Consider the following 15,981-nt stretch of genomic DNA (forward strand, 5'->3'; position numbering starts at 1 on the left):
CGAGGCCCCTGCCCCCGACCCCGAGCCTGTGCCGGCTGAAGGTCCCGAGGTCATCACAGTGCCAGATGATCCCCCGGATGTTGCTGCCGCCGCTTGAGGCTTGGCGCATTTTTTCATTTTCATCGTATCCGAGGTCGGCTCTTGAGTGGCCGACCTCCAATTTTGTAATTGGCCTTACGGCCCTTTGTCAATAAAAAATACTTTTGTCATTTTGTGCTCGTCTTTCCCTTTCTTGTCGTGAATGAGGCTAGAGTCTTAGCTAACCGCCTCGACGACCTCTAACTCTGTATTTTAGTTCTCGGGCTACTTAACGAAGTTGCCCTTTTTCTGAGTTATACCTTAGCCTTCTCGGATCTTAGTCATTCCGAGCAAAGGGAGCTCCGAGCTTAGGTTTCCAGAAAATTTTTCTAAGTCCTATAACTCGGATCTTAGAATCGCGAAAGTCGTCACGTTCGGCCTTTAGAGAAATTCCAAGGCATTGAGGTCGGGCCTTAGCCCTTCCAGTAGGACCGGGCTAGGTCTGTTCGTGCCGCTATTCGGGGGAGTCTAGTCGGGTTTCCAAACTTGACTTCCGGGTCCTTTGTAGGGAGCGCGGGCTAATAGTCGAATTATCGCCGAAGGTTTTCATAGTTATTGTTCTCGGACTCTGCCGAGATTTCAGTAAGTAAGGCTGGAATCTCTGAAGATCGCCTTAGTATCTGTGTTCGGCTGGTGCACTTGCGGCCGGGACCGCTTTCTCAACTAGACATCGGAGTCTATGTATGGGGGCCGAGTTGGGCCCTAACTTATGAAGACTTTGTTCAAGTTGAGACTTGACGAGTGGAGACTTGTCGAACGGAGCATGCATAATGTAGTTAGGAGATCGGTCTTAAGCCGACCCATTGGAGTAGCCCGACTTTGGGGCGAGATAGGACTCCAACGTTAGATGATTAGCGGTATGTAGATAAAATTTGACAAGGAGGGCATCGAATTAGATGTACCTCTTGTATTCTCGGAGTTGTGTTTCACATGGCGGAGTAGGTTGCTTCCCTTCCTCGTCGTCCTCTGGAGTCATTTTTGACTTGTAAGGGGGCTCGGGCTTCTCACGGACCCGACGACACCCACCGAAGTTAAGAGGATCTGGGGAGGCTTTATTGATTTACAGTTCTTTTCGAGGTCGAGGGAGCTTGAGACCCTCTGGTCGGACCCCGGGGCGCCCCAACCTTAGTCGAGGAGTCTTGTGTCAGGTCGGCGGGCCTGTGGGCGCTCTACCGAAGTAGGGTGCGCGCTAGTTCAATGGCAGGGCTCTGCTTCAGAAAGTATTGTCCGCTTCGGGGATCGGGGATCGTCGACCGCTCCCGGAGGTCCACTTTGTGGCGCCCCGGGTGGAACCACCCTTTCCACCCCTCACGGCTTCGTCCCGAGGTCGAGGGAGTTTGGAACTCAGCGGTCGACCCTCGGGGCATCCCGACCTTAGTCGAGGGATCGTTCGTCAGGTCGGTGGGTCTGGGCACGCTCTACCGACCTGCGACGCTTCTCGAGGTCGAGGGAGTCTGGTTCTCTACGGTCGACACTCGGGGCATCCCGACCTTAGTCGAGGAATCGTTTGTCAGGGGATCGGGGATCGTCGACCGCTCCCGGGGGTCCACTTTGTGGCGCCCCGGGTGGAACCACCCTTTCCACCCCTCACGGCTTCGTCCCGAGATCGAGAGAGTTTGAGACTCTACGGTCGACCCTCGGGGCATCCCGACCTTAGTCGAGGGATCGTTCGTCAGGTCGGTGGGTCTGGGCACGCTCTACCAACCTGCGACGCTTCCCGAGGTCGAGGGAGTCTGGTTCTCTACGGTCGACACTCGGGGCATCCCGACCTTAGTCGAGGGATCGTTCGTCAGGTCGGTGGGTCTGGGCACGCTCTACCAACCTGCGACGCTTTCCGAGGTCGAGGGAGTCTGGTTCTCTACGGTCGACACTCGAGGCATCCCGACCTTAGTCGAGGAACCGTTCGTCAGGGGATCGGGGATCGTCGACCGCTCCCGGGGGTCCACTTTGTGGCGCCCCGGGTGGAACCACCCTTTCCACCCCTCACGGCTTCGTCCCGAGGTCGAGGGAGTTTGGGACTCTACGGTCGACCCTGGGGGCATCCCGACCTTAGTCGAGGGAATCTTGCGCCGGTTGACGTTTCGTCGTCCTGCGATACTTCTCGAGGTCGAGGGAGTTTGGGACTCTACGGTCGAGCCTCGGGGCATCCCGATTTTGGCCGGAGAATCTGAGGATCACAGACGACCCAACATTAGAAGAGAATTACAGTCATCAAAATGAGAGAATTATTTGCAAAAAGGAAGCTGAATCCATTGTCCTAATTGTCTTGAACCCCTAGGGATTTCATTGGTGGTACATTCGTAGATTCTCGGAGTTCCAGCTTCGCGGGATCAGAGTCCCCTCCAGGGACTTCAATTTGTACGCCCCTGGTCATTGTACCCGGGCAATTCTATACGGCCCTTCCCAATTCGGGGCGAGCTTTTCTTGCTCGGTCGGTTGAGAAGCCTCGGCTCTCCTGAGGACGAGGTCCCCTACTTTGAAGAGCTTGGGCTTGACTCTGGAGTTGTAGTATTGGGCCGTTCGCTGTTGGTATCTTGCCATGCGGACCCGGGCGACCTCTCGTGTCTCTTCGACGAGGTCCAAGTTGCTCCTGAGCTGGGAGGAATTGGTGTCGGGGTCATAATGCTCCACCCTTGGAGAAGGCAGGCCGATCTCCAACGGGATGACGGCCTCAGTGCCGTATGCTAGGTTGAAGGGGGTCTCTCCCGTGGGCAGTCGGAACGTGGTCCGGTACGTCCAAAGGACATTGTACAAGTCCTCGACCCACTGTCCTTTGGACCGATCAAGCCTAGCCTTGGGTCCCTGCAAAATAGTGCGGTTAGTTACCTCAGTTTCTCCGTTTGTCTGGGGGTGAGCAACCGAGGTGAAGCGGTGATCAATGCCGAGCTCGGAGCAAAATTCCCTGAAATGAACATTGTCAAATTGTCGACCATTGTCGGATATAAGGATACGGGGTAGTCCGAATCTGCAGATTATGGACTTCCACACGAAGTCCTGCATCTTTTGCTCGGTGATCCGGGCGACGGGTTCGGCCTCGACCCATTTGGTGAAGTAGTCGATGGAGACGATCAGGAACTTTCTTTGTCCGGAGGCTAGGAGAAAGGGCCCCAGGATGTCGATCCCCCATTGGGCAAATGGCCAGGGGGCGATGATAGAAGTCAGCAGGGCCGAAGGTCGGCGCTGGATATTGGCGTTTCGCTGGCACCGATCGCATTTTCGGACGAAATCCGTCGCATCCTTCTGGAGTGTGGGCCAGTAATATCCTTGCCGCAGGATCTTGTGGGCCAGTGCCCGACTCCCCATGTGATTTCCGCAGATCCCTTCATGGACCTCTCGGAGGGCATAGTCCGCCTCGGAGGGGCGGAGGCATCTGAGAAGGGGAGAAGTGAACGATCGACGATAAAGTCTATTCTCGTACAGGACATACCGGGGGGCTTGGAGCTTGATTCGGCGAGCCTCCGTCTCGTCATGAGGTAGGGTCCCGTCTTGGAGGTAGCAGACGAGCCCATCGATCCAGCTTGGCTCGGAGTCGATGCACATGGTGGGCTCGGGTTCCTCCGTGCTGGGGATCTGAAGATACTCGAGCGTTGTTCCCTTGGGAAGCTCGCTCATGCGGGAGGTTGCCAATTTGGACAGCTGGTCTGCCCTGAAGTTTTCCGCCCTGGGAATGTACTGAATATTGAAAGAATTCAGGGCAGACGTAAGTTCCCGCACCTTTTGGAGATACTTTTGCATGGATGGCTCTTTAGCTTCAAAGTCTCCTTGGATCTGGTTCACTACCAGCTGGGAGTCGCTGAAGGCCATCAGGTCTTCCACTTTCAGTTCTTTCGCCAGCTTGAGCCCGGCGATGAGAGCCTCATACTCGGCCTCATTGTTCGAGGCCGGGAATTCGAGGCGCAAGGCTTGCTCGGCCACTACTCCGTCTGGACTGGTGAGGATGAGTCCGGCTCCGCTACCCCCCGAGGTTGAAGACCCGTCCGAGTGCAGGACCCATGGCTGCCTCAGGGCTTCCTCCGCGGATACGGGTGGCAACTCGGGGTCGTCCGGCAGAGTACACTCCACGATGAAGTCGGCGAGTATTTGGGCCTTGATAGCCGGCCTGGGCCGATACTCGAGGTCAAATTTCCCGAGCTCAACCGCCCATTTGGCGATCCTCCCCGCACGATCCGACCTTTGCAATATTTGCTTCATAGGCTGGTCGGTCAATATAGCTATTGTGTGGGCTTGGAAGTAAGGCCTGAGTCTCCGAGCCGAGATGATGAGAGCGAAGATGGTCTTCTCAAGTTTAGAATATCGGGTCTCAGCATCCCTGAGAACCCGGTTGGTGTAATAGACCGGCTTTTGGAGCTTGTCCTCTTCCCGGACGAGGACTGAGCTCACTGCAGCTGGGGAGACGGACAAGTATAAATAAAGGACCTCGCCCTTCTGGGGCTTGGTGAGCAGCGGGGGAGAGGCCAGAAGGCTCCGGAGCTCTTCAAAGGCTCGCTGGCATTCTTCTGACCACCGGAAGTCTTTCGGCCGTTTGAGGCTCTTAAAGAAAGGAAGGCAGCGCTCGGCTGATCGAGAGACGAACCTTCCCAAGGCGACAACTCGCCCTGCGAGCCGCTGCACCTCCTTAACTGTCTTCGGAGGCGACATCTCTTGCAGTGCCCGGATTTTCTCCGGGTTGGCTTCAATTCCGCGCTGGGTCACTATGAAACCCAGAAACTTGTCCGAGGTGACCCCGAACGCACATTTCGCCGGATTGAGCTTCATTTTGTATCTTCTGAGCTTGGCGAATGTCTCGTCGAGATCGGCTATGTGGTGCTCCGCCGCTCGGCTTTTCACCAGCATGTCGTCCACGTAGACTTCCATATTTCGGCCGATCTGGTCTTTGAAAATTTGGCTGACCAGTCTCTGATAGGTGGCCCCAGCGTTTTTCAGGCCAAAGGGCATCACCTTGTAGCAGTAGGTGCCCTTGTCGGTGATGAAGGCCGTCTTCTCCTCGTCTTCTGGCGCCATTCAGATTTGATTGTACCCTGAAAAGGCGTCCATAAAAGTTAGCAGTTGGTGCCCTGAAGTAGAGTCGACGAGCTGGTCGATGCTTGGAAGGGGAAAGCTGTCTTTCGGGCAGGCCTTGTTCAGGTCGGTGTAGTCCACGCACATACGCCATTTCCCGTTGGCCTTCTTTACGAGGACTACGTTGGTGAGCCAGTCTGGGTAGGAGACCTCCCGGATGAAGCCGGCTCCGAGGAGTTTGTCCACCTCCTCGGCCGCAGCACGTTGCCGTTCCGGGACGGAGCCCCTTTTCTTCTGCTTTACAGGCCTGCTGGTTGGCCTCACCTGGAGTCGGTGAACCATGACCTCAGGGTCAATTTCCGGCACGTCCGCAGGCGACCAGGCGAAGACGTCAGCATTGTCCCGCAGGAAGCTGACGAGGCGATCCCTCTCGCGGGCGCCGAGGCCGGAGCCGACCTGCACGGTTAGCTCGGAGAAATTTTCTTTTAGTGGAACTTGAACAAGAAGCTCACCGGGCTCTACTTGCTTCTTCCAGAGAGTGTCCCTCGCATCGAGGGTTTCTATGGGCAATGAAGGGCCCGTTGGCTGAATTGTCGCCTCGGTCGGTTGCTTTACTCCGTGGGCCGCCGTGTAGCATTGCTTGGCGACCAGCTGGTCTCCTCGGACCTCGCCTACTCCTTGGCCGGTGGGGAACCGCATGAGCAGATGGTGGGTTGAAACTACCGCTCGAAGGGCATTCAGCCCTGGCCGCCCAAGGATGGCGTTGTAGACCGAGGGCAGACGGACCACCAGGAAGTCCGTCCTCACAGTGCTCTCCCGGGGGGCGAGGCCAACTGTGACAAGGAAGCTGGTCTCACCTTCGACCGGGACCGAATCTCCGGTGAACCCGACCAGTGGGGCGTTGATCCTCCGGAGATGTCCTTCTGTCAACCCCATTTTTTGGTAGGCATGATAATACAAAATGTTGGCTGAGCTTCCATTGTCAACTAGGACACGCTTTACATCAAACTTATTTACAATCATTGAGATGACCACAGCGTCATCGTGAGGGGTCTCGACCCCTTCTAAGTCCTCGTCCGAGAACGAGATGACTTCATCAGTGCGTGGGCGTTTCGGGGGTGCTCCCGGGGCGGCTGCTCCTACTGAGGCCCTTCCAATCATGTTGATGGTGCCGGCAATGGGCCTGTTGTCGTCCGGATTTTTGGTTGGTACGACATCCTCCGCCGGCCTCCTTTCCTCGCACCGGTTTCTCACAAACCGGTTGAGTACTCCTCGACGGATGAGTGCTTCTATCTCGTCCCGGAGCTGGAAGCAGTCCTCCGTGTCGTGCCCACGGTCTCGGTGGAAGCGACAGTACTTCCTGGGATTACGGAAAAATCCCGCGTCTCGCATAGGCGGCGGGGGTCGGAAGAAGTCCCGACCCTCGATTTCCATCAGGATCTCGGCCCGGGGGGCGTTGACGGGTGTATAGTTCTCGTATCTCCCCGGGTACGTCCGAGGCCGTGGCGGGGACCTCGGTCGAGGAGGGGTCCTCTGCTGAGGTCGCCCCTGCTGACGGGGCGGGCTCCTCAGTCTGGGGAGATTCTTCTTTCGACGGGGGGATCGGCTCCTTTGTCGGTCGCGCTCCTCGCGGCGCTTCTTCTGCTTCTTAGAGGCGGGCTCAATTGCTCCCCGCCTAGAGGCAACTGCCTCCTCGGCCTTGGCATACTTCCGGGCCCGGGCCAACATTTCGGTGAAGTCGGCCGGGAAGCTCTTCTCGATGGAGAAGAGGAATCGGTAGGAGCGAACCCCAGTCTTCAGAGCCGACATGGCTATCGACTGGTCTAGCTCGCGAACCTCCCATGTGGCGGCGGTGAAGCGGTCCAGGTATTCCTTGAGGGACTCCCCCTCTTTCTGTTTGATGTCGAGGAGGGAGTCTGACGTCCGTCGCTGGCGCCGGCTGGCAGCAAAGTTGGTGGCGAACTGCCTGCCGAGTTGCTCAAAAGAGGACACCGTGTTCGGCTTCAGTCCAGAAAACCAAAGCCGAGCGGTCCCTCGGAGGGTTGCTGGGAAGGCCTTGCAAAGTATGGCCTCCGAGGACCCTTGTAGGGCCATGAGGGCCCGATAGCTCTCCAAGTGGTCGAGAGGGTCGGTGATTCCGCTGTAGGGCTCCATCTGAGGCATTCTGAACCTCGCGGGAACCGGCTCATCCTCGATCTGGCTGGAGAAGGGGGACTTGGTAGTGAACTCAAAGTCTCCCTCTTGCCTCGCCTTCTTGCTGTGGAGTGCCGCGATCTGGCGCTCCAGATGCTCAACTTTTCGGTCGAGCTCCCCTGCCTGCGGAATTGTTGCCGTGGTTTGCACCGGCTCACGGCGGTCCGGAGCTGACTCAGCCTCAGAAGGCTGGAGTCTTCTGTCGAGATCTTCCCCCGGCAGCTCTCCCTGGGGGGAAGTCCGCTCCTCGTTATTGGCTCTGGAGGAGCCATGTAAATTCTGGCCGGGGAGAACCGGGCCGTTGGGAGGAAATTCCGGCGGGAACTGGGCCCGCGAGGGAAGCGTTGGTAAAGCTTCCTCGCGTCGCAGGCCCTGAACGGCGGCGGCCAGGGCCTGGACTTGCTGTACTAAGGCGTTGAACTGTTCCGGCTGGACCTGAGGAATTGGGTCAGCCGGAGTTGGAGAATTCTGGACGGAGCGTCCAGGACTTTGCGGGGGACGCCGGGAGACGTTGGAGGCTCCCTTACTTCTCAACTTCATGACTGCTACTCGGGCCCTTCCTCTAGCGCCAACTGTTGCTGGAAATTGGACCCGGGGGCAATCTTCGGTCGAGTGAGAGGGAGCAGCGGGTCACCACGGCGGGGCGGCGACCAGTCGGCGGGCGGCGTCCTCCGCTTGGAGTGGCCGGAGAGAAGGAGCTGGAGGTCCTCACGGCGGGGCGACGATCCGTCGGCGAGCGGCGTCCTCCGTCTGGTGTGCCTGCAAACAAGCCGGTGGCCGGGTCTTCCGGCGCCGGCCCTCCGACGCTCAAGTCAGGGAGGGGGCAAATAGTGTTGAAGAGGAGATAAAGTGTTTGTAGAGCGTGTAATTTTTCCACCCCCCCGCCTGAGAAGCCAAGGTTCCCTTTTATAGGCGGGGGTCGGTGTACCTGTGATGTAACGGGGCGAGGCCGTAGTACGGCTTGGCATGTTGTCCAGGTCGGCGCACGGTCAGGCGAATTATTACATCGATGTCGGCGGTGAGGTCGTCGTACGACCTGAATTGGGGCGCTGCCAGGCGAATTATTGCATCGATGTCGGCGGTGAGGTCGTCGTACGACCTGAATTGGGGCGCTGCCAGGCGAATTATTGCATCGGTGTCGGAGGTATGGCCGAGATCGGGGACTTATCATGGTTGACTAGACTCTGCTGGGCTAACTTGCCGTGGAGAGCCGAGGATCCGTAGATGTCAGGAGCCATGCGTATTAATTGGGGAGTAAGCCGGAGATCCGCATTAATTGTCGAGTAAGCCGGAGATCCGCATTAATGGTGGAGTAAGCCGGAGATCCACATTAATGGTGGAGTAAGCCGGAGATCCACATTAATTGTAGAGTGAACCGGAGGGTTACAGCGGCCATGCGCAATAAATGCTGAAGCAGTGGCAGGGTATGGTCCTCAGTTGGACCTCGGAGGAGTAGATCCACATTAATTGTAGAGTAAACCGGAGGGTTACAGCGGCCATGCGCAATAAATGCTGAAGCAGTGGCAGGGTATGGTCCTCAGTTGGACCTCGGAGGAGTACGGCCGTAGTAGGTGGCTGACAAGGGTAGACCTTGAGCATCAAGATTTTTCTAGGTCGGATGTCTTGAGGTCGGGCGTTCCGAGGTCGGACGCCGACTTCGGCTGTTCAGGGTCGGCGATTGTGCGGCTTCTTGGGGGCATTCGTGTCACTTGGGGGAAAAATCTTATTCCCCCAACAAGATCATTATTAGAGTTAAAAACAAATTAGATATAGATCAGAAAATGGTATATCCATATTTTTCAATAAATATAGTTATGGATATGAATATTAAGTGGATACAAATATTAAACAGATACCAAAATTAGTATCCATATTTGTTCTAAATGGATACGGATATAAATCGGATTTGAGCATATCCATATTAGTATTGAACGAGTATGAATATAAGTTAAATATTATTTGGATAGAAACCAATTTTTCAGCAAAATTTAGTGATAAAAATTAATATTAATTAAATAATCATAAAGGATAAGAATAGAATTCGCAATGTAAATTACACACAACACACAGGTAATTAAAGATTTAGAGCATCGTTATTAAATAGACACAAAGACCAACATAATCAAGGGTCTAGGTCACTAGTTCGACCAAATTTGTATTAAAATATTAAAAGTTAAAGATTATTTAAGAATAAAAATATAATATAAAAATATTAATAGTTTTCATCGAATATTATCATTACTCTTTATTTATAGCATAAGTAAAAATAACCATGAATTGTTTGTTCTATGAGAGCTTGTAAGAAAAATTGTATATGAGTATAAAAATATATAGAAGTTAATTTTCAAATATTTTAGCAACAAAATTTTGAAAATATCATAACAAATAAAATAAAGCATACTATTTTTTTCATTTTTAGAAAAAAATTATAAAAATAATGATTAAAATATAATACACATCAAATGATCATTTAACAACCTGAATACACGTAAGTAAAATTAAGTTTTTGTATGAAGTAGAAATGCATGTTGTAGCTGATGACCTGTCATTCAACTAAATATTATTGGTTTGATTCTTGGGGTACACAATTTATTTTTAAGAACTTCTTTTTGGGATATTTGAATCCAGAGTCGTAAAGCGAGATGGCACTTGGCACGTACGAGGAGGGAGGACTCTCGATAGAGTCTTCTTCCTCCTAAGTTTGTCGGACGGAATCCGACTCTAGATCGGATTCCGGTGTCCTTTGAGCTCTATTTAGAACTTCTCCCACCTCCCGTCCACCCCACTGGAGTAACCAACTCTGATCTGAGTTCATTACCGGATTTTTTTTTTTATTTTCTCTCCAATTATCGGCCGTCATCTACACCGTGGCCGCAGCCAATCGCTGTCGGAAACCAGGTAAGGATCCGGAATCATTAGATCTACCTTCTTCTCTATCTTCCGTAGTCCTTGGAGTCCCGATTCCGGCCGGTGATCGCCGGATTTAGGCTGAGAAAGAGATCTGCCTAGTTTTGGTCATTCTTTCGGTTGATTTCTTATCGTCGGTCGTCTATTGCCGCCGGCCGCCATTCATGGTAGCCTGGCCATTGGTCCTCCGGCCAACAGTCACCACCACAGCCACCGGCATTAGGTTCCTCGATTCTAGGGGGAGCTCCGCTGTTTCGTCAAAGAGGAACAAGGCAAAAAAAAAAAAAAAAAAAAAAAGAGAGAGAGAGGGAGAGAGAGAGAGAGAAGGATTTCTCTCCTCTTCTTTTTTTTTTTTTTTTCTCTCTCATTTCTCTCTCTACTAGATTCTCTCTATTAGGATTTGCTAAATCCTAGAGAAGGTGGTCCTGGTCTATGCCGTCGAATAGCATACCAGCCCTCCACCCCAGCCTAGATCGGGCACCGCTAGATTGCACCATCAACACTTTCTATATTGTTATTTATATCTTAACATGACTCTTAATTAGTTGTTAATTAATTGGATGACTTAGAACGGACCGACCAAGATGTCCAACACACCTATTTAGTCAGCTCTCTAAATGTATTGGAATTTAGAATTTTATTTTGAAAATAATTATAGTGAAATTTTGATAAAAATATAATTTTTGAAAATTAGACTTTAAAAGAGATTTTCAAAATTAGTTGCATCTGTCGGTTGGTTTCGCTTGCAATATAAGTAATATAACTTTTTCCTAAATTTATCGATAAATTATAAAATATTTCCTAAATAAAATTATTCATAATTTATGAAATTGATGTATAGTATTTTTAGTTATTGAATATGTCTTTTTTCTAACTATTAAATAACTCATGATCTAAAACATTAATTTTAATATCGATTATGTCCGATTGATTTTGATATCATATAATTTTATGAATTTTCAATTTAGAGCATGATATATATTTTGAAGAAAAAGAGTTTTGATTCGAAACGAATTTGGACTAGCAACTAAAGTATATTTGATACTTTGCCATTAGGGGTTGTATGTTGGCATTTCGATATCTTACCAATGGAGATTGTACGTTGGCATTTGGATATCCTACCAGTAGAGGTTGTATATTGGCACTTTGACATCTTGCTAGTGCAGGTTATACATTAGCACTTTGATACCCTGCTAGTGGGGGTTGTATATTGGCACTTTGATATTCTGTCATTGGCAGTTATAAGGTGGCACTTTGATATGATCATAGTTAATAACTATCTAGATAAACTTGATATTTTGAAAAAAAAATGATTTATAAACAAAATTTAAATTTTCAAATAACTGGATAGTGTTTATATTTGGTTTTGAATTGATGTACTTTGCACACTTATTTTCAACATATTATTAATTATTTTATTACTTAATTTATATACCTAAAATATTCATTGCTTACTGAGTTGTCTATCGCATTATTCTATATTCTATTATTTTTACAGATTCAGAGAGTTGCTTGATCCAGAAATTTATATGAGAGAGCGACTAGAGAAAATTGTGAATCTTTATTTTGCCTAGATTTTATTAGAACTGATGTAAAATTTTAAAATATTATTGATTTTATAAAACATTCAATTTTTTATTTTATTATTTAAATTAAAATTTGAATGTTAATTATTTAGATTTATTCTGCTACTTGTTTATGATATCATATTGAGATATCTTGCATACTTGTGAAAAAAAAATTTTATAAATATACAATGGTTGCCGCGACTTCTAACTCGCGACCTTGAATTGAGGACATGACAGCCAAAATAAAACCATTTCATAATGCTTCCACCCAAGTCCACACCTCAAGCTTCCTGATAGTTATCTGGCAATCTAAACACAGAAAACTATCCACATATTTCAATCAAGTTATATACACACACAAATGTAACACGCAGATATATGTATCTATGTATGTATGGATGTATGTACGACAGCACCACTCTGATAAGATAGCTTCCACCACCCAAACAAAGGGCTTTTTGCAGTCAATGGTACCACGGAAAAAAAAAAAAAAACAGAAAACAGAAAAATGGAAAGATTCTATTAGGAAATGTAGGAGTAATATCAAAGACATTACATCGGAGTTGCGCAGATTGGTGAGATGAAACCATCCGGCTATCACATCCTGTCCCACAATAGTCCAATACCTCCGAAAGAACAACGGAGGAAAACCATCCGGCCCTGGAGCCTTGTCCCCCTCAAGGGACCAGATTGTCTCCCTAATCTCCCTCTCTGATACTGGCCTGATCAATGCCGCAGTCTCCTCCTCCGTCACCCCTGCCAGAGGCATCGGAATGTCTACTAGGCCAAAATCCCCTGTCTCCTCAGTCCATCTAGCCCTAAAGAAGCTCTCCAAGATCCTCGGAATCCTATCCAGATCCTCTGACAGCTGTCCATCCTCATCTCTGATGACTCTGATTCTGTTCTGATGCCTCCTGATCACTGTCGCCTGATGGAAGAATCTAGTGTTCCGGTCCCCCTCTAGAATCCACTGTACCCTCGATTTCTGTCTCCAAAATATCTCCTGCTGCCTAAGAAGAGAGTCATGCAATGCCAAATGCGATCTGAGCTCCCCCACCTCCTCCTCCAATAACCCTCCACTCTGGACCTCCCGAGCTTGTAGTCTAGTAATGGCCTCCTCTGACTCCTCAATCCCCCTGAAGATGTTCCCTACCTCCTCACGGTTCCACCTTCTTAGCCTTCTTCTCGTCAGTTCCAACCTCCGGGATATCCGGTACATCGCATCCCCCTGGACTGGTACTCTCCATGCCTCCCTAACCATCTCCCAGGACCTCGGGTAGCAAAGCCAAAACTTCTCAAATCTGAAGGGGGAAGATACAGGGATAAGTGCCTCAGTACTCACCAGTAATGGGCAGTGGTCCGATGCTATCCTCGGCAGGTGTCTAACACGATGATCTGGAAAACACTGGACCCACCCACCAGTGGCACAAACTCTGTCTAGTCTCTCCCATACTCGGGTCCGTCCCAGTTGATTATTGCACCACGTGAACTGCGGGCCCAAGAAGCCCAAATCAACCAATCCATTTGAGTCAAGAAAATCCTGAAACTCCTTGATTTTCCTTGTGTAAGTGAAGGGTTTCCCGCCCATCTTCTCCTGGGGGCCGACAATACAGTTAAAGTCACCCGCCACCAACATCGGGTGACCCTGACTGATCAATTGGGAAGCCTCCTCCCACAAAATCCTCCTCTCCCTGAAATCTGTGCTAGCATACATAGCCGCAAAGATCCATGGATCACCACTACCCTCCGAGATCACCATGATCACCTCTTGAGTGCAAACATTGAAGATGTCAACTCTGCATTTGCTCTGAGCCCAAGTAACGATAATGCCTCCCGATAGGCCTTGCGATTCCACTGCATAGAACCCCCAAGACCTCGGCACCGTCCTCCTAGCCTTCTGTAGGCTATTCCCCGACAACCGCGTCTCTAGTAAAATACAAATGTCCAGATTGTGCTGATGCACCAACCTGCGGAAGACCGGGGCAAAGGAGGGCTTCCCCGCTCTCCGGCAATTCCATAGGATCACCTTCATAATGCACTCGATGATGTGGCATGGCCCACTCCCCCGGACTCATTACCACAAGCTTCCTCCACATTCCTCCCCCCTTCACTCACCACACCATTGTGATTCGCTCCCACTGAATTCATCATATGGAGTAGCAGCTGAAGGTGCCTTCCTTCACTGTTGACATGTGCCAAATGGCACGCCATGTCTACAGGTCCTTCCTCACAGCACCCAGCTTCCCCCCGCTGCCCTCTACCATTCTTCTTCCTGTCACTGCAACTAGACTCACCTCTCTGCACCGTGCCTTCCATAGAAATATCTCCCTTCACTGTTACCCGTGCCAAATGGCACGCTACAGGATCGGGAAGCTCATTTGTTCCTGTAGCCGGTGAAGGGAAGAGAAGTAGCCGCCGGACCTCATCTACCTCCCCAGGCCCTCCCCCAGCTCCATCACTGTTAGAGCGTGCCAGCCGGCACGCCTTGCCCACCGGACCCCCAACAAGACCATCCCCTTCTCCCACTCCTGGTTCTTCATTTCCTTCACCCAGCGTTGTCGACCTCCCCTGGCCAGCCATGGATTCGTCTAACTCGCCGGAGTTCTGCCTCGTCGCAGTCCTCTTCCGCCACCCTGCCGCTGCCAGCGCTGCCCGATACACACCCCTCCACGGCTCCTTGGGTGTCCACAGCTGCCTTCCATGTCCAGTCCGGCGGACACCTGTTAACGCCAAAGGTGGAGGCGAGCTGCGGCTTCGCCGGTGGTCCCCTTCCCCCCTTCGCATCGGGCGGGATGTTGCCGGACCAAATGCTTCCGGGAGCAAGGGCCGGCACGAAGCCGATGACGCACACTCGATCATTCGCCCCTTTGGGATGTCGCTGGGCTTTTTGAAAGAACTTGGGTTTGGTCCGCTGGGCGTCGGCCCGCTGGGCTTTTTTTGTGAATCTTTATTTTGCCTAGATTTTATTAGAACTGATGTAAAATTTTAAAATATTATTGATTTTATGAAACATTCAATTTTTTATTTTATTATTTAAATTAAAATTTGAATGTTAATTATTTAGGTTTATTCTGCTATTTATTTATGATATCATATTGAGATATCTTGCATACTTGTGAGAAAATTTTTTTATAAATATACAATGGTTGCCGCGGCTTCTAACTCGCAATCTCGAATTGAGAACACGACAACCAAAATAAAACCATTTCATAATGCTTCCACCCAAGTCCACACCTCAAGCTTCCTGATAGTTATCTGGCAATCTAAACACAGAAAACTATCCACATATTTCAATCAAGTTATATACACACACAAATGTAACACGCAGATATATGTATCTATGTATGTATGGATGTATGTACGACAGCACCACTCTGATAAGATAGCTTCCACCACCCAAACAAAGGGCTTTTTGCAGTCAATGGTACCACAGGAAAAAAAAAAAAAACAGAAAACAGAAAAATGAAAAGATTCTATTAGGAAATGTAGGAGTAATATCAAAGACATTACATCGGAGTTGCGCAGATTGGTGAGATGAAGAAGATGCTTGTACTAATGCTGTAAAAGGCAGTTGTGGAAGACCGGTGTGAAAACTAAAGCGATCGTGAATAATTAGCAACGTCGGGCCGTTGAATCATCCCCTATTTAATCATATATCAAAAACTGCTGAGGAACTAGGAACTAAGTAATATAGTACTTGTTTAATTACACATAACCTGACAACTTTCTGTGCATGGAAGCAAGCAAATTTTATATCCCAGTAACATCCTACCTGACAACCAGTATGCAGTCATCGTATGTAAAAGAATACAAAAGCATGAACATAGAATAAGGCTAAAATTAGATAGGATACAGATCGGATACTAGATAGGATATAGAGCAATCGGCTATCCTTCAATAACATTTCTTCAAAAAGCTGACAGAAACTGGTTGAACAACACTGAAACATATATAGCCTGCAGATGCAAGCTTGAATCAGTATCTAGAATAGAACTAGTTTATTTCCATGAAACATCATGATTAAAATGAAATATGGCAAAGAACCAAAGAGGTTATCTACACAATGTAATGCATAATAGCGAGTTTCATTGGCAGGAGATTACAACAAATCTATTTATGTATGGGAACCTAACTTGCAACTTTATGAGATGGAGCCATGATGCTTCATGGTGGAGCCAATCAGGAACCAACCCATTTCCCTCGTAGAGAAAAAAAGTTATCATGTCTTGGAGCACAG

The 15,981-nt window shown here is 49.7% G+C and overlaps 1 protein-coding gene across 1 annotated transcript; it reads right to left on the reverse strand.

Annotated features, from left to right (window-relative positions):
- Positions 1-12,025: 12,025 nt before the first annotated feature.
- Positions 12,026-13,776, reverse strand: LOC103717291 (uncharacterized). The gene is made up of 2 exons (XM_088713790.1): positions 12,371-13,776; positions 12,026-12,053 (listed from the first exon to the last, which is right to left on the reverse strand). The coding sequence occupies exons 1-2, from the start codon at positions 13,774-13,776 to the stop codon at positions 12,026-12,028; spliced, it is 1,434 nt and encodes a 477-aa protein (XP_088569916.1).
- Positions 13,777-15,981: the final 2,205 nt, after the last annotated feature.

This window comes from Phoenix dactylifera, chromosome 17 (assembly GCF_051530095.1).
Source record: "Phoenix dactylifera cultivar Ajwa chromosome 17, Ajwa_hap1_PhDact_Kaust_v1.1, whole genome shotgun sequence".
In the NCBI taxonomy this organism is placed as follows: Eukaryota; Viridiplantae; Streptophyta; class Magnoliopsida; order Arecales; family Arecaceae; genus Phoenix; species Phoenix dactylifera.

Coding starts and splice junctions, on each gene's coding strand:
- LOC103717291 (XM_088713790.1), bottom strand. CDS start 13,776: ATGAAGGTGATCCTATGGAATTGCCGGAGAGCGGGGAAGCCCTCCTTT. Junction 12,054..12,370: donor CCTCCGTTGTTCTTTCGGAG/GTATTGGACTAT, acceptor TTCTGTGTTTAG/ATTGCCAGATAACTATCAGG.